The sequence below is a fragment of the Hippopotamus amphibius genome, chromosome 9 (assembly GCF_030028045.1).
Source record: "Hippopotamus amphibius kiboko isolate mHipAmp2 chromosome 9, mHipAmp2.hap2, whole genome shotgun sequence".
Taxonomy (NCBI): Eukaryota; Metazoa; Chordata; class Mammalia; order Artiodactyla; family Hippopotamidae; genus Hippopotamus; species Hippopotamus amphibius.
In genome coordinates this window covers 63,590,114-63,617,520 of record NC_080194.1, presented here as the reverse complement: position 1 = coordinate 63,617,520, position 27,407 = coordinate 63,590,114, and the positions used below count along the sequence as shown (strand labels likewise).

Here is a 27,407-nt window from a genome sequence, read left to right as displayed (position 1 = left end):
TAATGGACATTTAGGTGTTTTGCAGTATTTGTGATAACAGATAGACTTTTGAATATGACTTTTGGTAGAAATAAGCAGTTACTTCTTCATTTCTGACAGTGCTTTGCATTGTCATTTCTTCTTATTTTAGATGTGCTGGTGTGTGTGTGTAGTGGCATTTTATTGTGCAGTTTTCTGATGACTGATGATGCTAAGCATATTTCATATGCCCATTGGCCATGTGGATGACTCCTTTTTTTTAAATTGAACTTTTAATTTTGAGATAATTGTAGATTCTTGTACAGTTGTAAGAAATAATAGAGAGATTCCCCATACTCTTTATATGGTTTCTCCCATTGGTATCACCTTTGCAAAATGATAGTAAAATATTACAACCAAAATAATTGCCATTGATGTAGTCCATATACAGGACATTTCCATCACCACAGGGAACCCTCATGGTGCCCATTTATAGCAATCCCACTTCCCTCCCACTTACCCACCTCCTCTTAACCCCTGGTCACCATTAATTTATACTTCATTTTTATAAATTTGTCATTTCATGTATGTTATGTAAATAGAATTGTATAGTATGTAGTCTTTTGTTATTGGCTTTTTTCACTCAGCATAATTCTCTGGAAATTCGTCAATACTGTGTCATGTATCACTAGCTTGTTCCTTTTATTGCTGAATGGTATTCCATGGTGTGGATACACCTCAGTTTTTTAAACTATCCACCTCTTAAAGGACATATGAGTTGTTTCCATTTATTGACTATTACAAACAAAGCTGCTGTAAACATTTGTGCACAAATTTTGGGTGAACATATATTTTCATTTTTCTAGGATAAACATCTGGGTCTGCAGTTGCTGAGTCATATGATAGTTGCTTGTTTAGTTTTTTAAGGAACTATCAAATTATTTTTCAGAATGCTTTTGCCATTTCATATTCCCCCCAGCAATCCAATTTCTCTGCATCCTTGCCAACATTTGGTCTTTTCCCATACTTTTTAATTTAATCATTTTGACAGTTCTGTAGTGATAGCTCATTGTGGTTTTAATTTGCTTTTCCTTAATAGCTAATGTGCTTATCTTCCACTTGCACATTCTCTTTGGTGAAATATCTGTTCCTATCGTTTGTGTTTTCTAATTGAATTGTTTAATTTTTTACTGTTAAATTTTGAGGTTTCCTTCTGTATTCTAGATACTAGTCCTTTGCTGGATGTGTAGTTCTCCCATTCTGTAGCTAGGCTTTTTATGTTAACAGGTCTTTCACAGAGAAAAAGTTGTAATTCTGAAATATAGTTTATAATTTTTCCTTTTATGAATTGTGCTTTTGCCTAGCCTTAGATCCCTAAGATTTTCTCTGATTTTTTTTCCCCTAAAAGTTTTGTAGTTTTATGTTTTACATTTATGTCTCTGATACATTTTGAATTAATTTTTGTATAAAGTGTGAGACTTTGGCTGAGGTTAATTTTTTTTTTTTTGCCTGTGGATGTCTGTTTGCTCCAGAACCATTTGTTGAAAGAACTATTTTTCCTCCATGGAATTGCTGTTGTAGCTTGTCAGAAATCTTTTGGATATGTTTGTGTGGGGCTATATGTAGGTTCTCTGCTCTGTTTCATTAATCTATTTGTCCCTCTGCCAATATCACAAAACCTGACTGCTGTAGCTGTATAATGTCTTGAAATTGGGTAGACTCATTCCTCCCACTTTATTCTCTTTTTCAAAGTTGTTTTAGCTCTTATAGTTCCTTTGCTTTTCTATATAAATTTCAGGATAATCCTGTCCACATTTACAAAACTTTTTCTGTGATTGTAATTCAAATTGTGTTAAAACTGTGTATTGCTTTGTGGAATTGACATCTTTACATTGTTGAGACTTCCTCTCTGTGAACATTTATTTATATGTTCTTTGATTTCTTCCATCAGCACTGTGTGGCTTTCAGCATACAAGTCCTGTATGGGTATTGTAGATTTTTCCCTAAGTGTTTTATTTTTTGAGGAGTTATAAATACTATTGTATTTTTAATTTTGGTGTTCATGTATTCATTATTCTTACATAGAAATACAGATAATTTTTGTATGTTTATCTTATATCTTATGCCCTTGCTAAACTGCTGTATTAGTTCTAGTAGGCGTGTGTGTGTGTGTGTGTGTGTGTGTGTGTGTGTATGTATGTAAATTGCTTGGGAATTTCTGTGTAGGAAATCAGGTTATCTGCAAATAGGGAAAGTTTGTTTCTTCCTTTCCAGGAACAGAAAGGATTTTTTTCTGTAACTACTTGCGTATATAACAGAGTACCATATTCTGCCCACTGTTAAGTCTAAAACCTGAAGATACTAGGAAACCATTAGGACTGAAGAGATGGTTGATTGAAATTGACACCAGCATCTTGTTTCTAAGTAATGGGATGGATGTGATACTATTACTTGAGGTTGGAAACACAGAAGTAAAAACATTTTTGGGAAATATAACAAGTTCTACTTTGGACATGCTGATTTTTTTTTTTTTAATGTTTGTGGCATGTCTTTATTGACATGTCCAATAGGCACTTGAAGTATGGATTAAAAATTTAGGGGAAATGTTGGGGTTTGTTGAAATTCCTACTTTGACATGATAGATGATGCTACGGGAGAGAGCATATATAGAATGAGTAGAGATCTGAGGAAGAAATGCTAACAAAGGTATAGCATTTAGAGTTATAATGAGAGAATGAAAAGAATGAAGTAACAGAAACCATGGAAATTTCTCTTTCGTCAAAATTTTACTTATTTGTTAAGGTCCATCTTCCAGACATTCAGTCCCATCTCCTTATTGGTCATGCTCTCATATGTATTTCTTCTTTTTCTTCTTCTTTTTTATTAATAGAACAGTTTTGTTTCTGTTTTTGTTTTTTTTTATATCTTTATTTTGGCTGTGTTGTGGCACAAGCTCTCTCGTTTTGGCACGTGGGCTCCAGAGTGTGCAGGCTTAGTTGTCCCACGGATGTAGGATCTTAGTTCCCTGACCAGGGATTGAACCGCAGAACCCTGCGTTGGAAGCTGGATTTTTAACCACTGGACCACCAGGGAAGGCACTCTAGTATGTATTTCTTCTATAGCATTCTCCTTCCTCTAGTCTAGCATTTACCACACTGCCGTATTGTAGTTTATGGTTTATATGTCTATTTCCCTATCAAGTTTTTATCTTACTTGAAGGCAAGGGTTAGAGCTTATTCATCATTTTTTTCCTGTGTACGACATAATTTTTAATAATAGTTTAATTGAATGATGTAGGAGATTAGCAGAGGCTTCAAAGGGGTACAGTAAGAAAAGAACTGAGAAGAGACCATTAGATTTGTTGATCCCTGACCATAGGGAAAGTGTTATGTCTAGAACGGTAAGGAGTGAATGCAGAGTTCTCTGGTCTTCCCTTTCTCTAGTCAGTCTTGTGCCTTCTTATATTCTCTCCCTCATTCCCTAATTCTGTCGTCTTAACTTTTGTTCCTTTGATAATATTGTTTCATCATGATAGAAAAGCGTTTCTTCCTAGTGACTTGTGAGAATTCTGCTATTCTTCCTAATCTAACTCATATCCCCTTCTCTCTCTCTCTCTTTTTAATAAATTTGTTTATTTATTTATCGGCTGTGTTGGGTCTTTGTTGTTGTGTGTGGGCTTTCTCTAGTTAAGGCGAGCGGGGGCTACTCTTTGTTGCGGTGTGTGGGCCTCTTATTGTGGTGGCTTCTCTTGTTGTGGAGCACGGGTTCTAGGCAGGCAGGCTTCAGTAGTTGTGGCATGCTGGCTCAGTAGTTTTGGCTGTTGGGCTCTAGAGTGCAGGCTCAGTGTTGTGGCACACGGGCTTAGTTGCTCTGCGGCATGTGGGATCTTCCCCGCCCAGAGCTTGAATCTGTGTCGCCTGCAATGGCAGGCAGATTCTTAACCATGGTGCCACCAGGGAAGGCCCTTATATCCCCTTCTCAGTGAAACTGAATGATGAATTCCTCTGGTTTTTATCACTGAAGTTCTCTAATATCCAGGCTGATAATACCTGTAATGTAGTTTTGTTTTAGCATTCAATTTCTGTTTGAATTGAACTTTTTTTTTCCATTTAAAAGTATTTTATTTTGCAGTTTAAAACTTTTTAAGGCATTATAAATATTTACCTCAACATTTGTAGGTTACTTATCATATGATCCATGTTGTAATTTCTTTTTTAAAAATTAATTATTTTTTTTGTTTTTGGCTGCGTTGGGTCTTTGCTGCTGCATGTGGGCTTTCTCTAGTTGTGAGCAGGGGCTACTCTTCGTTGCAGTACGCAAGCTTCTCATTGCAGTGGCTTCTCTTGTGGAACACCGGCTCTAGGTGCACAGGTTTCAGTAGTTGTGGTGCACAGGCTTAGTTGTTCCATGGCACGTGGGATCTTCCCGGACCAGGGATCGAACCTCTGTCCCCTGCATCGGCAGGTGGGTTCTTAACCACTGCGCCACCAGGGAAGTCCCCCATGTTGTAATTTCTTGGTGTTTATTTTACCCATTATACCTTCAGTAAATTAAAGTGTCTTCTTTTCCATCTCGGAAATTGAATTTTTATAGAGGATCCAGTAAAATGCCAGAGTTTTTACTTTAATTTTTAACTATATGCTATTATTTCAGTATCTTCCACATAAGAACTAACTTAAGTGGGAAAAGTTGGTTGGATTAAACAAGAGCCTCTTTCTTTCCAGATTGCAGCAATTCTCCGGAAACGAAAATTAGACTATTATTTACACAAACTGCTCCCTGAGATCCTGCAATCTGCTTCATTTCTGACTGCTAATGGGGCCTTGTATATGGCTTTCTTTTGCATTTTAAGGTTGGTACTCATAATCACCACTGGAGTTTAATACAGATTCCTTTGTTGAAACTGAAACAAACAGATGTTTATATAAATATTGTGCAGGTCACTGCTTGTGTATTTTTTTCCTCTCTGTGAAATGACATTTATTTATTTCAAAGAAAGCTTGTAAAATCAGGAGTGTGGGCCTCTTGGCCTAAAGATATGATATAAACTTCAAATTATTGCTATGATTATATAGCAAAAGTGCTTTAATGTATCACACATTTTCTGAGGCCCACTATATTTACTGAGTTGTTAATGAGGATTTCTTAACTTTTCAGTTTCATAGATGAGGAATTCAAAGCAACTATCCATGATATAGGTTAGGTCCGTATGCAGTGAACGGACTTCAAAAGGACTCTAAAATTCTCGTGTTTATCTGTAAAACTTCTGGTGTATCTTACTGATGAAACTTTTGGTCCTGATTCAGTGCATTATCTGTGTCACATGCTTCATACAATATACATGCAGTTAGAATTCAGTTTTTAGTGTTGTGATGTACCTAGCGTGTTTACTAGATATTTACTTTTTGTCTTTTCCACCGATGCTTGTTGAAACCCAAACTACTTTAACTTGTCAAGTTAAAATACTAACTTCACATTATATTAATATTAGTGTTACCCAGTTAGTATTGCCCAAAGTAATGCTGTAGGTAAATTTTAACTGCAGTTAGAAATATAATTTCCAAATTTCTTTTATAGATTTTTTTCTCTTAAGAACATTAATATTTATAAACTTTTAGATTATGCAGAAAATAATTGATAAAGTTTGTACAATTGAGTAAGTCATGCCTTTAAGTTGACCTGAAAATCTGTATAAGAAACTCTTTATCACGTAGCCTCTGGAAAGTTTCTAATACTTGCTAAAATTCTAAAAATAGAGTTATAAGATAATTAGGTTTTAAAAATTGCAATAATGATGAATTGCTCTTGCAGCATATTTAAGTTCTATGAACCTTTTGGTTAAGTTGTGGAAACATAAAAATACTTACAAGAAGGTAACATCTGTGTTCCTTCTATAACTGACTCATTGAATTATTTTCCTTTAATTTTTATATTCAGTAACTTGTTAAGTCCTTTGTGGATTTTATATTGGAGGAAGAATCACCTCCAGTTTTCTCAGGCAGAAAGTTTCTGATGTCCATTGCAAAAATACCCATGTTATATGTAGGTTTTCTAATTTTTTTAAAGCTAAGCTTCAATTAAAAAGATCATTTCATCTGTGATTCTTGATCCTTATTTGTATGTATATAACATATATTTTTTTCTATAATACATCATTTGGCAGTTGACCAACTTTGTTCAGATAATTTCTTATAATTTTTTTGCTTATCTCTTTCTTAGGAAGATACTGTTCTTGAAAAGAAAAAAGAATCTTTTAATATCTCCAGATTTCTTTTTTTTTCCTCTTTAAAAACCCCAGCAGCTAATGGCCATTTATAATTTGTGAGACACTATGCAGATTCTTTGTTTCAAGGGATATGTTCTAGTAAATGATAAATTTTATATACACATATAATTAAAAAATATAAAGTAGTTTAGTAAGTGATGTAAGAAAAACTTATCCAGGGTTGTAGAAGCAAAGAAGGAGAGACATTTGTTGAATATCTATCATGTGTTAAAAAAAATAGTAGTAGTTGAAAAAAAAATGATACAAATGAACTTACATACAAAACAGAAATAGACCCACAGACATAGAAAACAAATTTATGGTTACCGAAGGGGAAAGGCAGGGGGTAAATTAGGAGTTTGGGATTAACATATACACACTACTATATATAAAATAAATAACCAACAAGGACCTACTGTGTAGCACAGGGAACTATATTCAGTATTTTATAATAGCCTATATGGGAAAAGAATCTGAAAAAAAAAATATGTATAACTGAATCTCTTTGCTATACACCTGAAACTAACATGACATTGTAAATCAACTATACGTCAATAAAAAAAGAGCCATAATAAAAGAAATAGTACTAGTAGTAATAATAATAATAATAGCTAACATTTTCTGTGTACTTCCTATGTGTCATGCATGGTGCTAGGGAAAATCCATGTTGCCACCATAACAACAACTGTATGAGATAGGTAAATACATTTATCCCCTTTTGATAGATAAGGAAACTGAGAATATAGAGGGTTTGCAGAGTGAACAGTGTTGGATCCAGGGAATGTCTGAGTGAATATAGCAGATTAAATTATTGGAAGGAGCAGTACCGTATAGTTTGCTGTTGTAATAGCCTGAAGAAGTGATGGTGAGGGACTTAACTGAGGCAAGGGCAGTAGGTTGGAGAGGAATTTGAGAGATAAATTATATATAAAAATATTTAAGGGAATGATTTCATATGTAGAGTAAGGAAGAAGGAGAAGCCAGGGATGTCTCAAAGTGTCACACATAGGTGAATAAGTAGTTGTTGATGTCATTAACCTAGGAAAAGAGAGGAGAAAGAACAAGTTCATGGAGATAGGGGAGAAAGATAATGAGTTTGGTTTTGAACATATTGAATTTGAGGTGCTGTGGGACATTTATATAGAGGGTGAACTGAGAAGGGGAGCTTCTGTGTGTAATAACTGAAGTGACCAACAAGAAATTTCATACAATCATTCCAAATTTCAATTTCAGGAAGATACTGGGAAAATTCTACTCGTGGAGTCCTGGCTTTGGTGCCGCTTTGCCAGCATCTTATGTGGCCATTCTAATTGAGAGAAAAAGCAGGTAAAATTTTACATACCTACATATTTAACAGAACTGATTTACTGTCTGCCACCCCAACTAGAGATTTGGGTTTTTTTGGCTTATTGTTTATCGTGTTCCAGGGAGGAGAAATATTTCCACATATATTTTTTGGTCTTGCAAATATTTGGTGGAAAATTTAATTTTATACTTATTTATGTTTTTAAGCCTATAAAAATTATGATTGACATTATATAGTAATAATGCCCATTAGTCCTTGTTTACTAAAAAATCAGAGTTCTCTGGTGTGCCAAACTAAAACATGGCATGCGTAAATTCTAATTAAAGATCTTTTCCATAACTGCAATAGAATTATCACACTTAAGAAAATAAAAGTAGTTTTCTTTTATCATCTAGATCTGTAATTTGCTTCAGGCTCATTGACCTCTATTAAGTCAATCATTATTTTTAAGGTATCTTCTCATTTAAAAGTTTCATTTTTATCAACTTGAAGGTGTTCCATGTGGAATAATAACTTTTCTACAAAATGCTACAAACTGTTATGTAAGTTTTTCAGTCAGGTAAACTGGTGAGGTTAAACATTTTGCATAAAAGAATTGTTGCCATCTCAGGAGTAATTATTTTTATTGCTGAGAACTGTTTTGATTCCATCTTTATCCCAGAGAATCAAGATATTGTTATGTATTAATTAAGATGGGGTCATCTTTCAGTTTATGGAGATGTTTGTTGTAATCATCAATCTCCTAGTAAGAATATAGATAGGTCTTTTTAGGTAACTAAACATTTACTTAAACCACCTGAAAGCATTTTAATGCATTCTTATAAATGTAACAGTATCTACATTTTTGTGATTCTGTTTGATGATACTTTTGGATTATTAAAATTACTAAAATCAGAGGGTGTTAGAACCCCAGCAAAATCAAGTCAATATTGCCTGAAACACAGGTTATCCCACCTGAGAGGTCAGTACAGAATAGTAGTTAAGAGTGTGGGTTCTGTCTGGCTTGGGAGACTGGCTCTGCCACTTATTGTGTGACTTCTGCTGCTTCTACCTTCCCTGAAAAATGGAGGTAGTGATAATCTACTCACATGGTTGTTCAGAGCATTCAACGAGTTAGTTATGTAACAGTGCTTAGAGGAGTGCCTGACACATGGTAAGTGTGTTGTGTTAAGTATTTTTATTGTTTTTTTTGCCCATAAGTAAGGAGAGCCTTGTTCTGGTGATTGTAACTTCCTGATTTAAATTTTAAATTCAACTTAAAAATTTGAACTTTGGTTTTGGAAATATGATTTCAAACTATGTTACTCACATATGAAACTTTAAAGATGCTTTAAATGAACTTTGTTTTGATTTATTTATTTTTTAGCACTTTAATTAGGTGGCATTTTTGAAGTTATTTGCCTACTTTTCAGCAGAAAATGTTGAAATGAACATGTGTGTAATGATCAACTAGAATCAACAGTTGTTAACATTTTACCATTTTTACTGTATTTGTATGTGATCATATGTCTATGTATATGTGGTATATATGTGTGTGTGTGTGTATGTGTGTATGAACCATATAGAAGTACATTGTAGACAACATGACGTTTTACTCCTGAATACGTTAGTATGCATATTCTAAAATAAGGGTACTTTCCTACATAATTACAGCACTGTCATCACACATAAGAAAATTACCAGTCATCCCGGACTACCATCTTGTCCTTATTGTCCTAAAATGCTTTATAGTGGTCTTTTTGAACCAGAATCTAGTCAGAGTTGATGTATGGTGTTCTATTTCTTTATTTCCTTTTTTTTTTTCATTTTATCTATTTATTTTTTTTGGGTGGTACACGAAGTTCAATCATCTGTTTTTATCTTTATTTCCTTTTAATCTAGGTTAATCTCCCTATTTTTTTTTTCCCGTGGCATTGACTTATTTATGTGACCAGCCCAGTTGTCTTGTTGTGTGTAAAACACTTCTGGTTTGTCTGAGATTTTTCCTTATGGAATTGTTTAATTGGTATTTCCTATAAACTTGAATTTCAGTCTAAAGACTTGATTAGGTTTGGATTCAACGTTCTTGGTAAGAATTTACTGATTCATAAATGATGCTGAGGCCATCAGGAAGTCCATTTCCAAGTTTGAATATGTGATTAAAGTGGTAATCACCGGAGCTTTCCAATGAATCTGTTATTTATGGTGAATTAGATGGATGGATTTCCTAACATTCCACAACCCTTGCTTTGCTGGAATGAACCTCAGTTGATCATGACATCACTGTTTGTGAGACTGGCTAGTTGTGTGTGTTATGTGTGTGTGCATTCTTTATCAGGTTTAGTGTCAGTGTCATATTTACTTTATAAAATACTTCATGAGTTTTCACTTTTTTCCCTCTTGCTCTGGTGTAGTTTAAGTAGCATTGAATTTTCTGGCCTTTGAGTATTTGGTTTGTTCCTCTGTGAAACCTCCTGGCCATGGGGACTTGTTTGGATGTGGTAGTTCTTAGAAAAAGTTATCCGTTTCCTCTCTGGAAACTAGTCTGTTTAAACTTTCACCTCACTCAATAGAGAAAGAGTTTATTAACTTTCTCTAATAGTTAGAAAGTTATCCCTCTCCTAAAAATTCCATTTCCCAGAAGTTATCCACTTTATAAAGATTTTTATATTTATTTGCATGAAGTTTGTACAAAGTAGTCTGTTCTGATTTGGTTGAATTTTATGTTTTCAATGGTTATTTCTCAATTTGTTATTTATTTTGTGTTATTATTAGCTGGTAATTTGTTAATTTGCTTTTCAGTGAATCATTTATTCTGTTTTTTGGTTTTCTATTTAAATTCTTGCTTTCATTTTTTTTCCCTTCCATCTTCTTCCTTTCTTTTTCCTTCTTTCTTCCTTCCTTCCTTCCTTTCTCTCTCTCTCTCTTTCTTTCTTTCTTTCTTTTCTAATTTGCTTTCCTTTTAAAAATCTGTTTAGTTTGAGGCTTAATTTATTTTCTTTCATTCTTTAAGTTCTATTGATATAAGTATTTAAGGCTATAAATTTTCTTCTGATCACTGCTCTAATTATATCCCAAAGATTCTGATATGTAGTATTTATATTATCATTTTCTAGAAATTCTGTAATTTTAGTTAGTTTTTCTCCTTTGTTATAAGAATTATTTAGTAGTAAGCTTAAGAAGATGGAAGGGCTTCTTTGTTATTGCTGGCTCATGGTAACTCTGCCTAACCATTTGAGGAACTGCCAAAGTGTTTAGTGAAGGTGTTGCACCATTTTTCATTCTCTCTTATCAGTAAGGGGTCTAATTTCTTCACATCCTGGCTAACACTTGTAATTATATGTCTCTCTAATTTAGGTCATCCTAGAGAGTGTGAAGTAGTCTTTAAGGTGTGATTTAGATTTGCATTTCCCAGATGACTAATGGTGTTGAGAAACTTTTCATGTATAATACTTACTAGCCATTTGTATATCTTCTTTGGAGAAATGTCTGTTTTGATCCTTTACCTGTTTTTTATTGGGTTATTTATGTTTTTATCATTAATTTCTAAGAGTTCTTTAGATATTCTAGATACAAGTCCCATATTAGATATATAATTTACAGATATTTTCTCCCACGCAGTGCCTTGTTTTTTTATATTCTTGATCATGTCCTTTGAAGCACATAGGTTTTAAATTTTGAAGTCCAACTTACCTATTTTATTCTTTTTTTAAAAAATTAATTTTTTTATTAGCTGTGTTGGGTCTTCGATGCTGCACATGGGCTTTCTCTAGTTGCTGCAAGTGGGGGCTACTCTTCATTGTGGTGCACAGACTCCTCATTGTGGTGGCTTCTCTAGGTGCGTGGCCTTCAGTAGTTGCGGCACATGGACTCAAGAGTTGTGGCTCACGGGCTCTAGAGCACAGGCTCAATAGTTGTGGCACATGGGCTTAGTTGCTCCAAGGCATGTGGTATCTTCCTGGGGCAGGGCTCGAACCCGTGTCCCCTGCATTGGCAGGCGGATTCTTAACCAGTGCGCCACCTAGGAAGTCCCCCTATTTTATTCTTGATTGTGTTTTTTTGTCATATTTAAGAAGCCATTATCCAATCTAAGGTCACAAAGATTTACTCCTATGTTTTCTTTTAAGAATTTTATAGTTTTGTTCTTGTATTTGGGTCTTTGATCTATTTTGAGTTAATTTTTGTCTGTGATGTGAGGTAGGGGGTATTATGTTTTTAATATTACTTTTCATATGTTTGTTGCTACAACATAGAGGTATGATTGGTTTTTTGAATTCGTGATCTTGATTCCTGGGACTTTGCTGAATTCATTTATTAGTTCTAGGAGTTTTTTTGCATATTCTTTGAGATTTTTCACATGAAAAATTATGTTGTTGCAAATAGGGACAGTTTTATTTTTTTCCTTTCCAGTCTGTGTATCTTTTTACCTCCTTTCCTTGCTTTATTGTGTTGGTACGTCATTTCCTCATTCTTGATTTTAGGGGTAAGAGTCCAGTCTTTCACCTTTAAGTATCATATTAGCTGTAGGGTTTTGTTTGTTTTTTTAAGATATTCTTTATCAAGTTTAGGAAGTTCACGTGTATCCCTAGTTTTGCTGAGAGCCTTGATCATGAATTGGTATAGTATTTTGTCAAATGTCTTTTTTTGGATCAACTGATATGATCATGTGTTTTTTTGTTTTTGTTTATTTTTTTTGTGGTTTATTTTAGCCTGTTTCTAGTATTTAAAAAATATCAACAAGGTCAGATTGATGTAGTTCTTCATTTCTAGCAGGGGTTCTCAATCTTGGCACTATTGACATATTTCAGGCCAGATGATTCTTTGTTTTGAGGAGGACTGTCTTGCGCATTGTACTCCTATGTACCATTAGCACTTCCTTCCTCTGTCCACCAAATTGAGACAACAAATAATGTTTCCATGGGAAACACACTCCCTATGGGACAAATCCCTCCTTTGTTGAAAATGCCTGAGCTATATCATTACTAAATTTCTGTCTAGTTTTCTCCTTTGCTGAGAGAAAGATGTTAAAATCTCCAACTGTGGTTTTGGATTTGTCTGTTTCTCTCTTTAATGCTGTCAGTTTCTGTGAAGATTTTATTGGTATATATACATTTATGATTGTCATTTCTTCATGATGAATTGAACCTTTTATAGATATAGGATGTTCCTCTATAGCTCAGATAATTTCCTTTGTTCTGAATTCTGTTTTATTTGGTATTAATATAACCACTTCAGCTTTCTCTTAGTGTTTGCATTGCATATATTTTCTTTCCAATTAATTTCAAATGCCTCTGTCTTTATATTTAAAGTGTATTTTTTGCAAATAACATATAGTTGGGTCTTGGTTTTTTAAATTTATTCTGCTAATTTTTGCTTTTTAATTAGATTACTTAGTCCATTAATATTTGATGTATTTAGTATGATATAGCTAGGTTAGTTCTACTGTTTTGTTACTATTTTTTTCTCCTTTTTTTCTTTCTCTGTTCCTTTTCCTGCATTCTTTTCCATTATTTGAATTTTTACTTTTTATAGAAGGGGACACTGTGTATTACTTTAAAAAAATTGTTCCCCACTCCCCCTTTTAAAAAGACTGTATTTGGGGGAGAGCAGTTTTAGGTTCAAAGCAAAATTGAAGGGAAAGTATAATGATTTTTCATATATCCTCTATCCCTGCACATGCATAGACCTCCCCAGTTATTAACATCACTCAACAGAGTGATAACGTTTGTTACAATTGATGAAGCTACATTGACACATCATTATCCAGATCCATAATTTACATTAGGGTTCTTGGTGTTGTAAATTTATGGATTTGGACAAATGTTTAAGGACATGTATAGACCATTATAGTATCATGCAGAGTAATTTCAGTCCTAAATATCGTCTGTGCTTGCATAGTAATCCCTCTCTCCCCTCAACCCCTAGCAACCACTGATTTTTTTTTTTTAACATACAATAAACTGCATATATTTAGAGCGTACAATTTGGTATCCCAATCTCCCAATTCATTCCCCCCCAACCTTCCCCACTTTCCCCACTTGGTGTCCATATGTTTGTTCTCTACATCTGTGTCTCTATTTTCGCCCTGCAAACCAGTTGATTTGTACCATTTTTCTATAGTCTGCATATATGTGTTAATATACAGTATTTGTTTTTCTCTTTCTGACTCACTTCACTCTGTATGACAGTCTCCAGGTCCATCCATATCTCTACAAATGTCCCAGTTTCATTCCTTTTTACAGCTGAGTAATATTCCATTGTATATATGTACCACATCTTCTTTATCCATTCATCTGTTAATGGACATTTAGGTTGCTTCCATGTCCTGGGTGTTGTAAATAGTGCTGCAGTGAACATTGGAGTGCATGTGTCTTTTTGAATTATGGTTTTCTCTGGGTATATGCCCAGGAGTGGGATTGCTGGGTCATATGATAACTCTATTTTTAGTTTTGCAAGGAACCTCCATACTGTTCTCCACAGTGGCTGTATCACTTTACATTCCCACCGACAGTGCAAGAGCGTTCCCTTTTCTCCACATCCTCTCCAGCATTTACTGTTACCACTGATCTTTTTACTGTCTCCCTAGTTTATCTTTTCTAGAATGTCAAACAGTTGGAATCATACAGTATGTTGGCTTTTCAGATTGGCTTCTTTTACTTAGTAATATGCAATTAAGTTTCCTCCATGTGTTTTCATGGCTTGATAGGTTATTTCTTTTTTAGGACTGAATAATATTCCATGGTTTGGGTGTACCACAGTTTATTTATCCATTGATCTATTGACAGACATCTTGGTTGCTTCCAAGTTTTGGTAATTGGATAAATTTGGTAATTTGGATAAAGCTGCTGTAAAATCTCCATGTGCAGGTTTTTGTGTAGACATACATTTTCAACTGCTTTGGATGATTACTAAGGGATGTGATTGCTGGATCATATGATAAGAGTATGTTTAATTTTGTAAGAAACTGCCAACTGTCTTCCAAAGTGTCGGGGCCATTTTGTATCCCCACTAGCAATGAATGAGAATTCGTATTACTCTACATCTTCATCAGCATTTAGTGTTGCAAGTGTTCTGAATCTTGGCCATTCTAATATGTGTGTGGTGGTATCTTGTTGTTTTAATTTGCATTTCCCTGATGATATATGTATATCGCAGGGCATTTTTTCATATGCTTATTTATTTTAATCTCTATGTGTCTGTATATTTAAAGTGGGTTTCTTGTAGATGACATATGGTTGGGTTATGTTTTCGAATCAACTCTGTTTTTTGTTCTGATTTTTGCCTTCCACTCTTGTTCTGCCTTTTGTGGTTTTAACTGAACGTTTTATGTGGTTCCATTTTCTCTTCTTAACATATCAGTTATACTTTTTTTTTCTTTACTTTTTTTAGTGGTTGTCTTAGTTTTTACAGTACACCTTTGCAACTAATCCAAGTCTACTTTCAAATAATACTCTACACCTTCATAAGTAGTGAGGGTACCTTATAACAACAAAATAGCCCTAATTCCTTCCTCCTGTCCTTTGTGTTCATTGTCATCATTCACATCACTTATAAGCATACATTACCGTACAGACACACACACACACACACACGTGTGTAATATATACACACATAATCAAACACATTGTTGCTATTATTTTGAACAATTGTTACCTGTTTGAAAAATTAAAAATAAGAAAAATAAAATTAAAAAATTTACCTTCACTCATATCTTATTTGATGCTCTACCCTTCTTTTGGTAGATGAGTTTCTGACTCATTTTTTCTTCTCTCTAGATAACATTTTTTGCAGCGCAGGTCTACTGGCAACAAATTCTCTCAATTTTGTTTGTCTAGTAAAGTCTTTATTTGTCTTTCACTTTTGAAGGACAGTTTTACAGGGTGCAGAATTCTAGTTGGTGGTTTTTTTTCTCTCAATGCTTTCAATATTTCACTTCACTCACCTGTTTGCATGATTTCTGAGGAGAAGTCAGATATAATTCTTATCTTTGTTCCTCTATAGGTGAGGTGTGCTTTTCTTCTTTCTTCTCTTAGGATTTTTCTTTATCTATGATTATCTGTAGTTTGAATAAGATATGCCTAGGTGTAGTTGTGTTTTGGCTTTTGTCCTGCTTGATGTTCTCTGAGCTCCCTGGATCTGTGGTTCAGTGTCTGACATTAATTTGGAAAGTTTTCAGTCATTATTGTTTCAAATATTTCTTCTGTTTCTTTCTTCTCCTTCTACTATTTTCATTACACATATGTTATACCTTTAGTAATCATCCCACAATCCTTGGATATTCTCTTCTGTTTTTTCCTCAGTCTTTATTCTCTTTGCTTTTCAGTTTCTGAGGATTCTACTGATAGATCCTGTAGCTAAGAGATTTTATTTTCCTCAGCTGTGTTCAGTCTGCAAATAATCCCATCAAAGGCATTCTTCATTTCTGTTATATTTCCTTTTCTTTATGGTTCTTTCTTAGGATTTCCATATCTTTGCTTATATTGCTCATCTGTCTACTTTATCCATTAGAGCCTTTACCATATTAATCATTGTTGTCTTAAATTCCTGATCTGATAATTCCAATGTCCCTGCCGTGTCTCGTTCTGATACTTGCTCTGTCTTTTCAACTTCTGCTTTTTGCCTCTTGGTATGCCTTGTAATTTTTTCTTGTTAGCCAGACATGATGTACCAGGTAAAAGGAATTGCCGGTGTAATAGGCCTTTTGTAATGTGGTGGTAAGGTGTGGGAGGAGGGGAAGTGTTCTATAGTCCTTTGACTAGGTTTCAGCCTTCTAGTGAGCCTGTGCCTGTGGACTGTGAACTTTACAAGTATTTTTCAATTTTTCCTCTCTCCGTTGGTGGGGCAGGATGGATAAAGTGTGCTGGAGTTGGGTTTTTCTGCTTCTTCCATGTGGAATTCTAGGCTCTCATAATACCCTAGAGGTTAGGCTCTGGTTAACCAGTTTCCCCCGAGGGCAGGTCTTTTTAAGAACAGAGTGCTCTGGCTTATTTCAAAATGGTTCCGTTCCCCCTCTTCCTGCTTGGAAATGCAAGAGGATTTTTCTCTGATATTTACTGTGAGAACCTAGTCAAGCTCCTGGAGGTAAAACTCACAAAAGTGTGGGGCCCCCTTAAGACCGACACCCCTGGAATTTTTAACTTCCAGGCTGTGCCTCCTACTGTTTATCCTAACCCCCACACTAAGCCTCCTGCTATTTATCATTCCCTCAGAGGTTTCAGCTTGTGAGTTTGTGCTCTAAGTTGTAATTCTCTGTATCTGCCTGCAGTCTCTCCAGTTTGGGGGGTGGCAGTTTGCAGTGTGACCTTACTTTTCTTGTGGATGTTGACTTTTCAGTTTGTTCAGCTTTTTACTTGGTGTTAGTACTAAGTGATCACTTTCAAGCTCCCTACATGGAAAGGGGAAATCGGAAGAATAAATTTTTTTTTTCCAGAATTCCATTTTTGTGTATTTCTTTCTAAAAATTTTTTCTTTTGTGTGTGTGTGTGCTTTCTCTAAGACTACATTATATATATCCTTAACTTTGTAGCTTCTTAGTGTTAATATCATCACCTCCCAAAATGCAGAAATATGTTCAGTTCCATTTTAGAGGCTGCTTAGTATAGGATCTTTTTTTCTCCTTTTCTTTCTTTTTTCATTTTCTCTTTTTCTCTCTCTCTCTTTCTTTTTTTTTTTTGCTAGCTAATACTCAGTTACTCTGGCACCAGGAATTCAATAGTCCATTCTTTCTGCACTGATTTGGAATGCTCCTTGTCGTATACCAGTTTTCCATGTATATGTGTGTTTTGTTGATTTTTCAATTTTTTTTCTGTTGATGTATTAGTCTAGATCTTATCTTTACAATTCTAGTTTCAAAAAAGTATAACTTTGAAGATCAACATTTGTTTAAATTCCATAATAATACTAAAATAAAATTGTGTTATTGATATTAAAAGCTATAACTTCTTAAGGTATAAAGAGGTTTCCTGGAAGTGAGGTGATAAACTGGATTTTGGTTACTAGTTTATTTCCTATTCTCCTTTTGCATTTGATAGTGAACTTTTTTGTTTATTTTTAAAGCTTTCTGATTTTATTTTTTTAAGGGAGCTATTGCACTAGTGTTTTATTCATAGACACTAGGTATTCATAGAAAATTTGTTCTAGATTATGGCCTGTTCTAATATTAATTGGAGTGGATTTACTGTTTTGAAGACCTGATCAGAATTTTAAGTTTAGCTTCTTCATAAGTATTATCCCATAGATGCTGAAGAAAAATTGGTCCATATCTTGATGAGATTGTTTAGTAGTTGAAATTTTTGTGGTATGTGTTGATTTAGTTTGTTGTTTATTAGATGATGCAGTTAATACCTGGAAATAGCTCTTGAGTTCTTTTTTTTTTAGAGTTGTGTATGTATATGTACATCAACCACAAATACTGGTTTGGAGTCCAAATAAAAACTTTAAAATTTAACATTATAGTATCTTTCAGAAGCTAGTGACTTACTTTTTAAAGAGCAGGTTTAAAAAATTTTTTTGGCGTTAAGCTTAAAACACAGAAAAGCAAATCTTTTTGCTTTATTTCTTTACAAGTTGCTTTACAGTGTGTCTTATTTTAAGAAACTCTGATCTGTGTTTGTCTGGAATTGTGCAAAAGTTAACTTAGTGGCCTTACTTGCTTTGAAAAAGTATTTTTTACTTACAACAAATTTTTATTAAGATTTCATTAAACATCAAGATCCCTGAATAGATTGTAACTTACAAAGGTTGAAGTTATGTGTATTTCAAAATTATTACATCTAGCCCAAAATGAAGCATATTAATATTATAGTTTTTACTTTAAGGAAAAGGGATTTATAGTCATGCCTTTAATTCACAAAGAAAAGTCAATGATATGTTGGTGGAGATAGCCAGTAGGCAGCTTGAAATATGAATCTAAGTTCAGGAGAAGCATGGTAGTTATATAAATAAAATTGGAAGTTTCCTTCTTGTAGGTGATCACTGAAGCTATGGGAGAAGATGAGAGTCTGAAAACTCAGAATAAGAAGAGGTCTGAGGTTAGAAGTCAGGAAACAGCAACACTTAAGGAATCAGTTTTCAATTGCTCTTTTATCAATTGATCAGTTGTCAGTTCATCCTTTTAAAAATAAATATCAGTAATATATTAGAAAGAGTAGAAGAAACAGAATGTGGATGATTAGCAGTTTTTTTTTCAAATTAGCAAATAGTGGTAATCCTGATTTTTAAATCTCTAAAGCTTTATTTGATAATAAAATCTTTACTGAGGTTATACATATTGTAAAATCAGTTTTTCAAAAAGCATTTAATGAGGTACAAACATACAGCATGGTTATACGTACACACTTATGTATGATGGATATATATATAGCTCTAGATATATAAGTGAAGATCTGTTTATAATTCATAAATATGTCTTCATCTATACTGGTTTAAATTTATTTCCTCCCAACTTTTCCCCCATCTCTCCAACTCATCCATCCATCCATCCATCCATCCATCCATCCATCCATCCATCTTTCCCAGTCTCCTTCCCTCTACGGAATTAAGCATGCTTTGCCAGCCAGTTCCTAACAACTTGTAAGAGGGCAGCTTACTTAAATCTTAATCGCATCACTGTGGGGTTCTGTGAAAGCTTTGAAGTTGTTTCCAGGGTTGCTTAAAAAATTTGTGCTACAAAGAACTGTGATCATAGTAACTCAGCAGGAAGCATTGGTAACATCTAGTTCATCCCTAGGTGGGCTGTTAAGAACTAGTCTTCTCTTTCTTTTTCTAGGAAGTGCTTTGTTTATGGTTCAGAAAGAAGTTGTTCTGATGGATTTTGTTTTGTAGAATTGCTATGGATTTGCTTTGATTATTTAATATTAGTTAGATAAGTTAAAACTGCAGGGTGCTCAAACATGAACGTGGATTAAAGTATCAAAAATTGCATGTTTATTCTAAGCATATTCATGGCTTGAGTTATTAAATTACACTGTTGTAGTTATGAAACTCCCAAGCAGATCTGACTAAAATGAATCAACTACATAATACGTGAATAAAAGAATACCTATAAGTTAGCCTATAAATTCTTGGTATCTTCAGGGTTCACCGTCATGTTCACAGGAAGAAAATTAAATTATCTTGCAGTCTTCTGAAAAAGCTTATTCTGATTAATCCACTATATGTAATAGAGTGTGATTATAGACTTTTGCTCTAGACTGGAAGTTTATCTTATCCATTCCTATACCTTAAAGAAGTGTTTTATACTTTTTAAAACATTCTGACAGATGAAAATCTATTATATTTTGGAAGACTTTCTGAAATGATTAAATAGCATCTCTTGGTAACCATTACAGTGTTTAAGAACAATCACTTTTTCTTTAATCTCTAATTTCTCTTTATCCATAGAACACAGGCATATTTTATATATTATATAGAATATATAAATATTAAGAATTTAGAAGTTGCACCATTCTTACAAAATTCCCTTAGTTATAAATGTGTTGTGTCATTCAGAAGTTTGAGAAAGTTAGCTAAATGTTATAAATGTGTTGTGTCATTCAGAAGTTTGAGAAAGTTAGCTAAAGAATATTTACACTAAAGTTTCTAGAAAAAAAGCATTAGTGTTCATCTAATTAGGCAAAATAATGTCGTTAGAAGATGATCCTTGGAATTTCAGTAGAATGTGAGGATGCCTTTTAATCTACTGAGATGTTAAGAAAATTTAATATTTTCCCATAAGAATAGTGATACTCTGATTACACAGAGTTAGTTCTTACAGCAGTGGTTCTTAATACTTTTTTAGATAGTACCCTTTGATGTGCACACCCACTTACATTTTTCATGCAAGTTTAAAAGATTTACCCCCTTTCCCCATCAAAAAAAAAAAAAAGCTTATCTGCGGTTTAAAGAAATACTCAACTAACTTTAGACTGCTTATTCACTGAGCTTCACCGATCTTCTAATCTAGTGATTCTCAGCAGAATGGGAGTATTTGTGTATCAAAATCTCCTGTGAAGTTTAAAAAAAGTTATTGTCCTCCTTGGTCCCAGCCCTTCCTCTAGGCTACCTTTTGTTCTAATTGGCACCTCCCCCTTTCCCATCACTGTTGTAGCAGTGTTTTAATATATAACTTGGTTTCAACAGAGACTTTACTCACTAGGAAGGGAGTGACTTGTTGGTCTTTAGACTTAGGCTAGATACAGTTAAGTGTTAAATAATAAAATTAACATTTAATTAACTTAGCAGTTTCCTACAATACTGAACATCTCTGGAGAAGTGATAAAATAAATCACTGTTCTGATATTCTAACCTACCAAATTGACATTGGAATGGAGGTTAAAGACACTGTACCAGGGAAATACACCAAAAAGAGTCTGGCTATATAATCCAACATATCATGCATGCCCTTCACAGGCATTGTCATCTCATTCTTGAGGCTATTAGCATTGGGTTGGAATTCAGATAAAGCTGGGAAGGAGGTGATCTTCCTCATTATTTGGGAATGATAAATTGAAAGTTGAGACCAGAATAGGACATAATCTAATAATGATACATCCTCAGCTTTTTGCCAGTAGTAAGAATGTGTCAAGGCTCTGTTCATCCTCACTGCACAGAAGCCTGCTAGGACACTATATTAAACAAGTCAGTGAATTGCAAAGTAACTTAGTAACGTAAAGATTTTCTGCTGTAGCAGCAGTTGGAGATAACATGAAACTGGAGTCAGATGAACTTGCTTTTTGCTGCTTTTGTATTTTTAAGGAAACCACTTCTCTGATTCTTGGTTTTCAGAAGAGTAAGGACAACAGTATCTGCGTTACACTTCATAGAACTAGTAAAAGGATAAAATCTGATTTTTAAGTATTAATTATACCTTGTAAATTATTAAATTTTATACAAATATAAGACGAGTGGATCATGTCTTTGCTTACTAATGAATTAGTATCATTAATCGGCCCTCGCTCTATCTAGTGGCTATCTTTTGTGATTATATTTCTATAATATATGTCTATAATGTGTTCCTTTTTATAAGGCTGGGTTCCTAGTAACATCTTGGTTAGTAATTCTACCATTTGCTTAGTGCTTATTAGATGCCAGGTACTATTGCTGGCCTCTGAAAATGTAAAGGTTAACAAGATAATCTTTGCTCAGTAAAGACAGTTATAGATGACAGCTAGTGATGATTCTGGAGCTAGATTACTGTTTAATGTTAGAGACAGAATGAGATTACTGGAACAAATGTTTTTAAAGATAGCATCATACATTAGTTCACTTCATAATAAAATATATTTTCAGGCACTACCACTGAAATTACAGAAATATTTTTATTTTGGTTTTGAAATGAAGAATATTAATTTTTTCTTATATAACCAGCTGTTGGTAAGAACAGGTATCACTTGAGAAGGATTTAACTTTTGTGTGTATGTGTGACTCTTGGATGATGATGTTACCCTAACTTTTCTTGATATAATTTATTTAAAATAAGTACTGTTAGAACATCTTTGATTTAGAATTTGGTAGGAACTAATAAGATTGGTAAGGATTAGTAAGAACAATTTCCATTCATATGTACAAATCATAGAAAAGAAGAGCTAAAGGGGACCTTACAGATCATCTTATCACTGATTTTGAAATTCTTTTTTGGAGGATCAGTAGACATCCCTTGTTCTGCTGAGGTGCATTAGGACCTGCTGAAGAGGGACATTGGTGGGGGCATGGTATGGCCCAGTGGGTATGCCTAGAGCACCTCCTTCTTTCAACCAGAGTGGGCCCAATGATATGTCTTATATATTGGTGATAAATGTAAGTTTTTTTCTTTAAATAGCTTTGTGTTTAAAAATATGTTAGATAACTAGTTTTGTTCCATTTTAATGACAAAATTATAGAGTACCCGAGAATTAAAGTTAACTGGAACCCTGATTTCCTAACTTCACTTTAGCGTTGTTCGGTTATGTCATACTGCCTCCTGCCTCCGTGTGGCTTTAAAAATCCTATTAAACCATGTTAGATGATGAACAGTTAAGACTTTGTATGACTGGATCTGACATCAAGAAGATTTGATTGACAATGTTAATATCAAGACCTTACATGATATTTAAGTGAAAGTGATTTGATATTGTTGCTTCTTTTATATACAAAGTAGTAGTTTCTTCGAGTACTAAAAAATGTTCATTATTGAAGCTCAATTTTTTTAATTTTCAGTTTAGTTGAACTCTGCCCTTGAACTCTTAAAACATTAAAGACCTCTTTCTTAGAGAACAGGATGTGTTTCATTTATGGTCTCATGTGCAGTATAAGTTAAATAAAGTGATTAAGGGCATAAAATTGTCCTTATCTTTGAGTTTTTAGATGAATTCTCATTAAGTAAGAGTAAATATGCATTTAGTAAATATGTAGCTTTTTGGAAAGTGAGTATTTATAAAGCTTTTGTTTGTCCACTGGCATTAGAAAGTTAACTTAGTGCCTAACTTTTCACTTAAGGATGAAATTAAAACAGGGCGATTTAGTATGATTTGTAATGACATCTAGTGAACAGTTGCATTGTATGTGAAACAAATAGAAGACCTGATTTTTTAAAAATAAATTTGCATTTAGTTAGAATTGATATGGGCTTGACTTTTTGGCAAGATGAATTTGTTTAGATTCTTCATTAAATTTAGAATTCTCTAGCATAAACATAGACTAATACCAAATTGTACCTCTTTTCCTATTAATTAATAATGTGTTAGTAATTTTAAAAATTGAGATGTAATTGACATATAACATCATGTTAGTTTCAGGTGAACAATATAATAATTAGATATTGGTATATATTGCAAAATGATTATCACAATAAGTCTAGTTAACAATTACTAGGCAATAGTAATTTTAAAGAACTTTAATTAATGAGCACTAAACAGAATGTTTAATGTCTGCCAAACAGAATGACTTAGTTCAGCATAATCTACTCCTTTTCCACAACTTCTGATAAATTGTTTTGGTAGATTTCTAAAAAAAATGGTAGAGTGATTATTAAATCAAATTGGTGCTAAGTCTCACTCTGTCTCTTCTTAAAATTATTTGCAGGAGAGGGCTGCTCACAATTTATATGGCCAACTTGGTAAGTAGTTTTTTGTTTTTGTTTTTTTGCTTTTTTTGCTTTTGAGGTTTTCCCATGCACTTTTTAACCTTTTTTGTTTGTTTGTTTGTTTTTTGAATCAAGTTCCCTTAAAAAAAAAGGAAACCTACTTAAATTTGAGACTATTTTCTGTCTCTGTTTTAAAGGATAGACTTAAAAGTTTAAAATAGCTTTGGTGCTCTCTGGCTTATTCCTGTCATATATGGCTGAATTGCACTTATTTCAGGAGGAAAATGATTCACTGCCCAGTGTCCTTCATGACTGTTTTTTCTTTTAAGCTTAGATATTCATCTTTGATAGGGTACATGTCTATATCTGTATACCTCTCTCCATATATCTTTAATTTAATTCCATACTCTGCTTCTATTGCTAACTTCTTGTGGCAAAATTGATTTAAGGATGAGCTTTTATGATGTGCAGTTTTCTTGGACATCAGAATAGCATTGATTCTATCTCTAAATACTGAATATATTTAATAATATAATTAGCTAGGCTTCTAGATTTCTAAGTTTTCAGAATTGAAATTAATGTTGTCTAGAATGATATTCTTTACTGTAGATATGTAATTAAGGTTATATGATTTTTGTTGTCAAGTTCATATTTTAAAAATGTATTTGTATTAAAACCTTTTAAAGTTGTCTAATAGAATTGATAAGCAACATTGAAAAATTCAACTAAGGAAAGGTAAATAATTATGTGTTTACCTAAGGATGCAGTTATGAATTCTGTAACAAGAGAATGTAGTTTCGGGTTGTATTCAGCAGCTTATTTCAGTTTTAAAATATTTAATTTTTGCTCTGTACTTCTCACGTGTCAGTTACTGTGCTGTATGCTGGAAGGCAAGATGAAGATAGTCCTTGTACTTAAGGAGTTTGCTGTCTAGTGGAAAAGTCACAGTAGAAATAATGTTTGAAAAGGACTGAAAGATGAATTATAGGGTGCTGTGGAAACCATAATAGTAGCACCGTAGCACCAAACTATTCTAGGTGTTGCGTTCCTTTCTTATTTTGTAAAAAACTTAAAAAGATTACATTTGCGTGCTAGAATGGATTTGAGTTTTAATGCACTTTGTTTTCTTTTAGTGCTTCACTTGCTTTTCTATACTACCACATGGTGATACTTTAATACCCAAATACTATGTGTGTTTATACACTTATCTTAAATTGTAAGTAAACTTCCACAAACTTTTTTTGTGTTGCCTGGTTTAGATTGGAAATTCCTGGGGAGAAGATAATTTGATTTTGATTGATATAATCAATGTTGGAAAATGCCCAGTTTTTTTTCAAGATTAAACTGCATTTTTTAAGGTTAAATTTTTAGTTTGAAATAATCATAGATTCATACGCATTTGTAAGAAATAATAGAGATCTCATGTACTCTCTACCCAGTTTCCGTTAATAGTATTATTTTACAAAACTATAGTAGTATCAAAATTAGGGTATTTACATTGATATTTACTGTCGTCAAGTAGAGAACGTTTCCTTCACAGGGATCCTCATGCTGCCTTTCTGTAGCTACATTTACTTCCCTCTGACCTTTACCTCCCATTCCTCAACCTTCGGCAACGGCTAATTTATTCTTTATTTCTGTAATTCTTTAATTTCTATAATCATTTCAAGAATGTTATATAAATAGAAATACATAGTGTATACTATTTGTCATTAGCTGTTTTCACTCAACATAATTCTCCGGAGATTCGTTCAAGTTGTTTGGCATATCAGTAGTTCATTTCTTTTTATTACTGAATAGTGTATCATGGTATGGCTGTACTAGTTTTTTAACTGTTCACCTATTGAAGAACATCTGGCTTGTTTCCAGTTTTTGGCTATTACAGATAAAGCTGCTGTAGATCTTCATGTGCAGGTTTTTTGTGTGAACATGAGTTTTTTATTTCTCTGGGATAAATGCCCAGGAGTGCAGTTGCCAGGTTGCATGGTAGTTGAATGTTTAGTTTTTAAAGAAACTGTTAAACTGTTTTCCAGAGTGGCTGTCCTATGTTGTTTTGATAGTGTTCCCAATCTAGAATAAACCTTTGAATCTCTAGTTCTTTCTAAATGGGTAACTTCTTGTGTGTGGGTGGGGGGAGTACCATTTGTCTAAGTAGATTTGTAGTTTTTATGACCAGAAAGTTTTTCAGAAAGTGCAAAATATGAATTGATCTTTTATCTTTTGTCAGCCAGGGTCTGTAATTTAAACATTTAATGAAATCAAAGGCTTTACACATGGATCCAAAGGAAATGAATTTGTACATGATATGGTCTGGATGCTAATGATAGTCTTAGGATCTTCATCTTCCCTAATCTTCACCTTCCCTTCCTCTAAATAGAGCATTTTGTTTATACTATTGCTGTATAAGTATTACTTAAGTAAGAGGGTGGTTAGTGCATAATAGGTAAGAAATGCAATGTTTTCAGAGACTGAGTTTAGCCTTAAGAAATAACTTTGCTCTGTAGCTCTGTTATATTGCTCACTAGACAAAGTTGAGATTGTTGGCTTATTTTGACATCAAGGACAAAATTTCTAATGCTGGGAGGTTTTATTTTAAGAAAATTATTTATTGTATTTAGATATGTGTTTCTGATTTGGAAAGTTGAGAAGAACATGAAGAAGAAGTAAAAATCATGTGTAGTTTTACCGTGTAGTAATTACTAACACTGTAGTGTTTATTTTTTTATTCCCTTCCCTTTCCTCCAATGTGCCTATGTAAATACACAAACATAGATGCACATTCACATCACACATTATATAACCATTAAAAAAAATTGGGGACATATTGTTTTGTGACATCTTTTGTTACTATGCCATATAGTTTTGATTGCTCATGGTATTAAATAATCATTTGTTGAGGGCATAATCCTACCTTTTCACATACTTCTTGGTTATATTTTCATTGTATTGGGTTGGTTTTATACACATACACATATACACAGTCCCATTCAAAATATTTTGGTTAGTAATAATATAATTGTGTTAGTTTTGGCTATGACAGTTACCCATTCCTGAATTACCTTGATCAGAAAATTTCAAAGGCATTGCCATGCCTTTGAATGACTACCTGATAGAAAAATATGCAAAATTGGCTTCATGTTATCTTTATCATCTTTGTCTTTATTTTTATCAGTGAACATTTATTGAGTGCAAAGCATTTTGCTATGTATTTGCACACAAATAAAACCATTATTCTGTCCTTGAAATTAATTTAGTTCATCTGGATTTAAAATGAATAGGTAATAAATAGTCCAAGAGAGTGTATTCATGTCAAATATGTGGTTAGACAGGTACAGTCTTCAGAACTTTAGAAAAAGGAGTTAGCTTTGGGCTGGGGAAATCAGAGAGGGTTTTATGAAATACATGGGACCTGAACCTTGAAGAAAGGAAAGGAATTGGAGGTAGCTTCATCTTAGAGATGTGTCACTGGTGATCACAGGACAAAATTCTTGCCTTTGCAAGGATTGCCAAGTTGAGGCCGAGGTTTAGGAACAGAAAAAGAATAAACAACATTTGTTGAGTATATATTCTGTTAGACATTGTTGGTGAAATTGGGTTTACCAAATCAACAAGGTATAGTTCCTGCTTCTGAGGATCTTATACTTTACTGAGGGACAGAGAGATGTAAACCTCATCTCTGTTTTTTAGCACTGATAGTTGTCTCAAAACAGAATACAGTACACTGTTTATACTATGTAGTTGTGAATATAAATTTTGCTAATTGTGTTTATGTTAGTGTTGTAGGGGGCAGGTAAAAAGCTGCATACTGTAAATAAGGGACGTCTCTATTAATGCTTTTGTTATTATAAGAAGATCTTCCC

The 27,407-nt window shown here is 33.6% G+C and overlaps 1 protein-coding gene across 1 annotated transcript in view; it reads left to right on the top strand.

Moving 5' to 3' along the window:
* Nucleotides 1-27,407, top strand: part of TMEM135 (transmembrane protein 135) — a 246,458-nt gene that overhangs the window by 37,317 nt on the left and 181,734 nt on the right. The window contains exons 2-4 of the mRNA XM_057748266.1: nt 4,683-4,810; nt 7,457-7,549; nt 23,547-23,580. Of these exons, the coding sequence (XP_057604249.1) occupies nt 4,683-4,810; nt 7,457-7,549; nt 23,547-23,580 (255 nt within the window). The remainder of the gene's footprint in view (nt 1-4,682; nt 4,811-7,456; nt 7,550-23,546; nt 23,581-27,407) is intronic.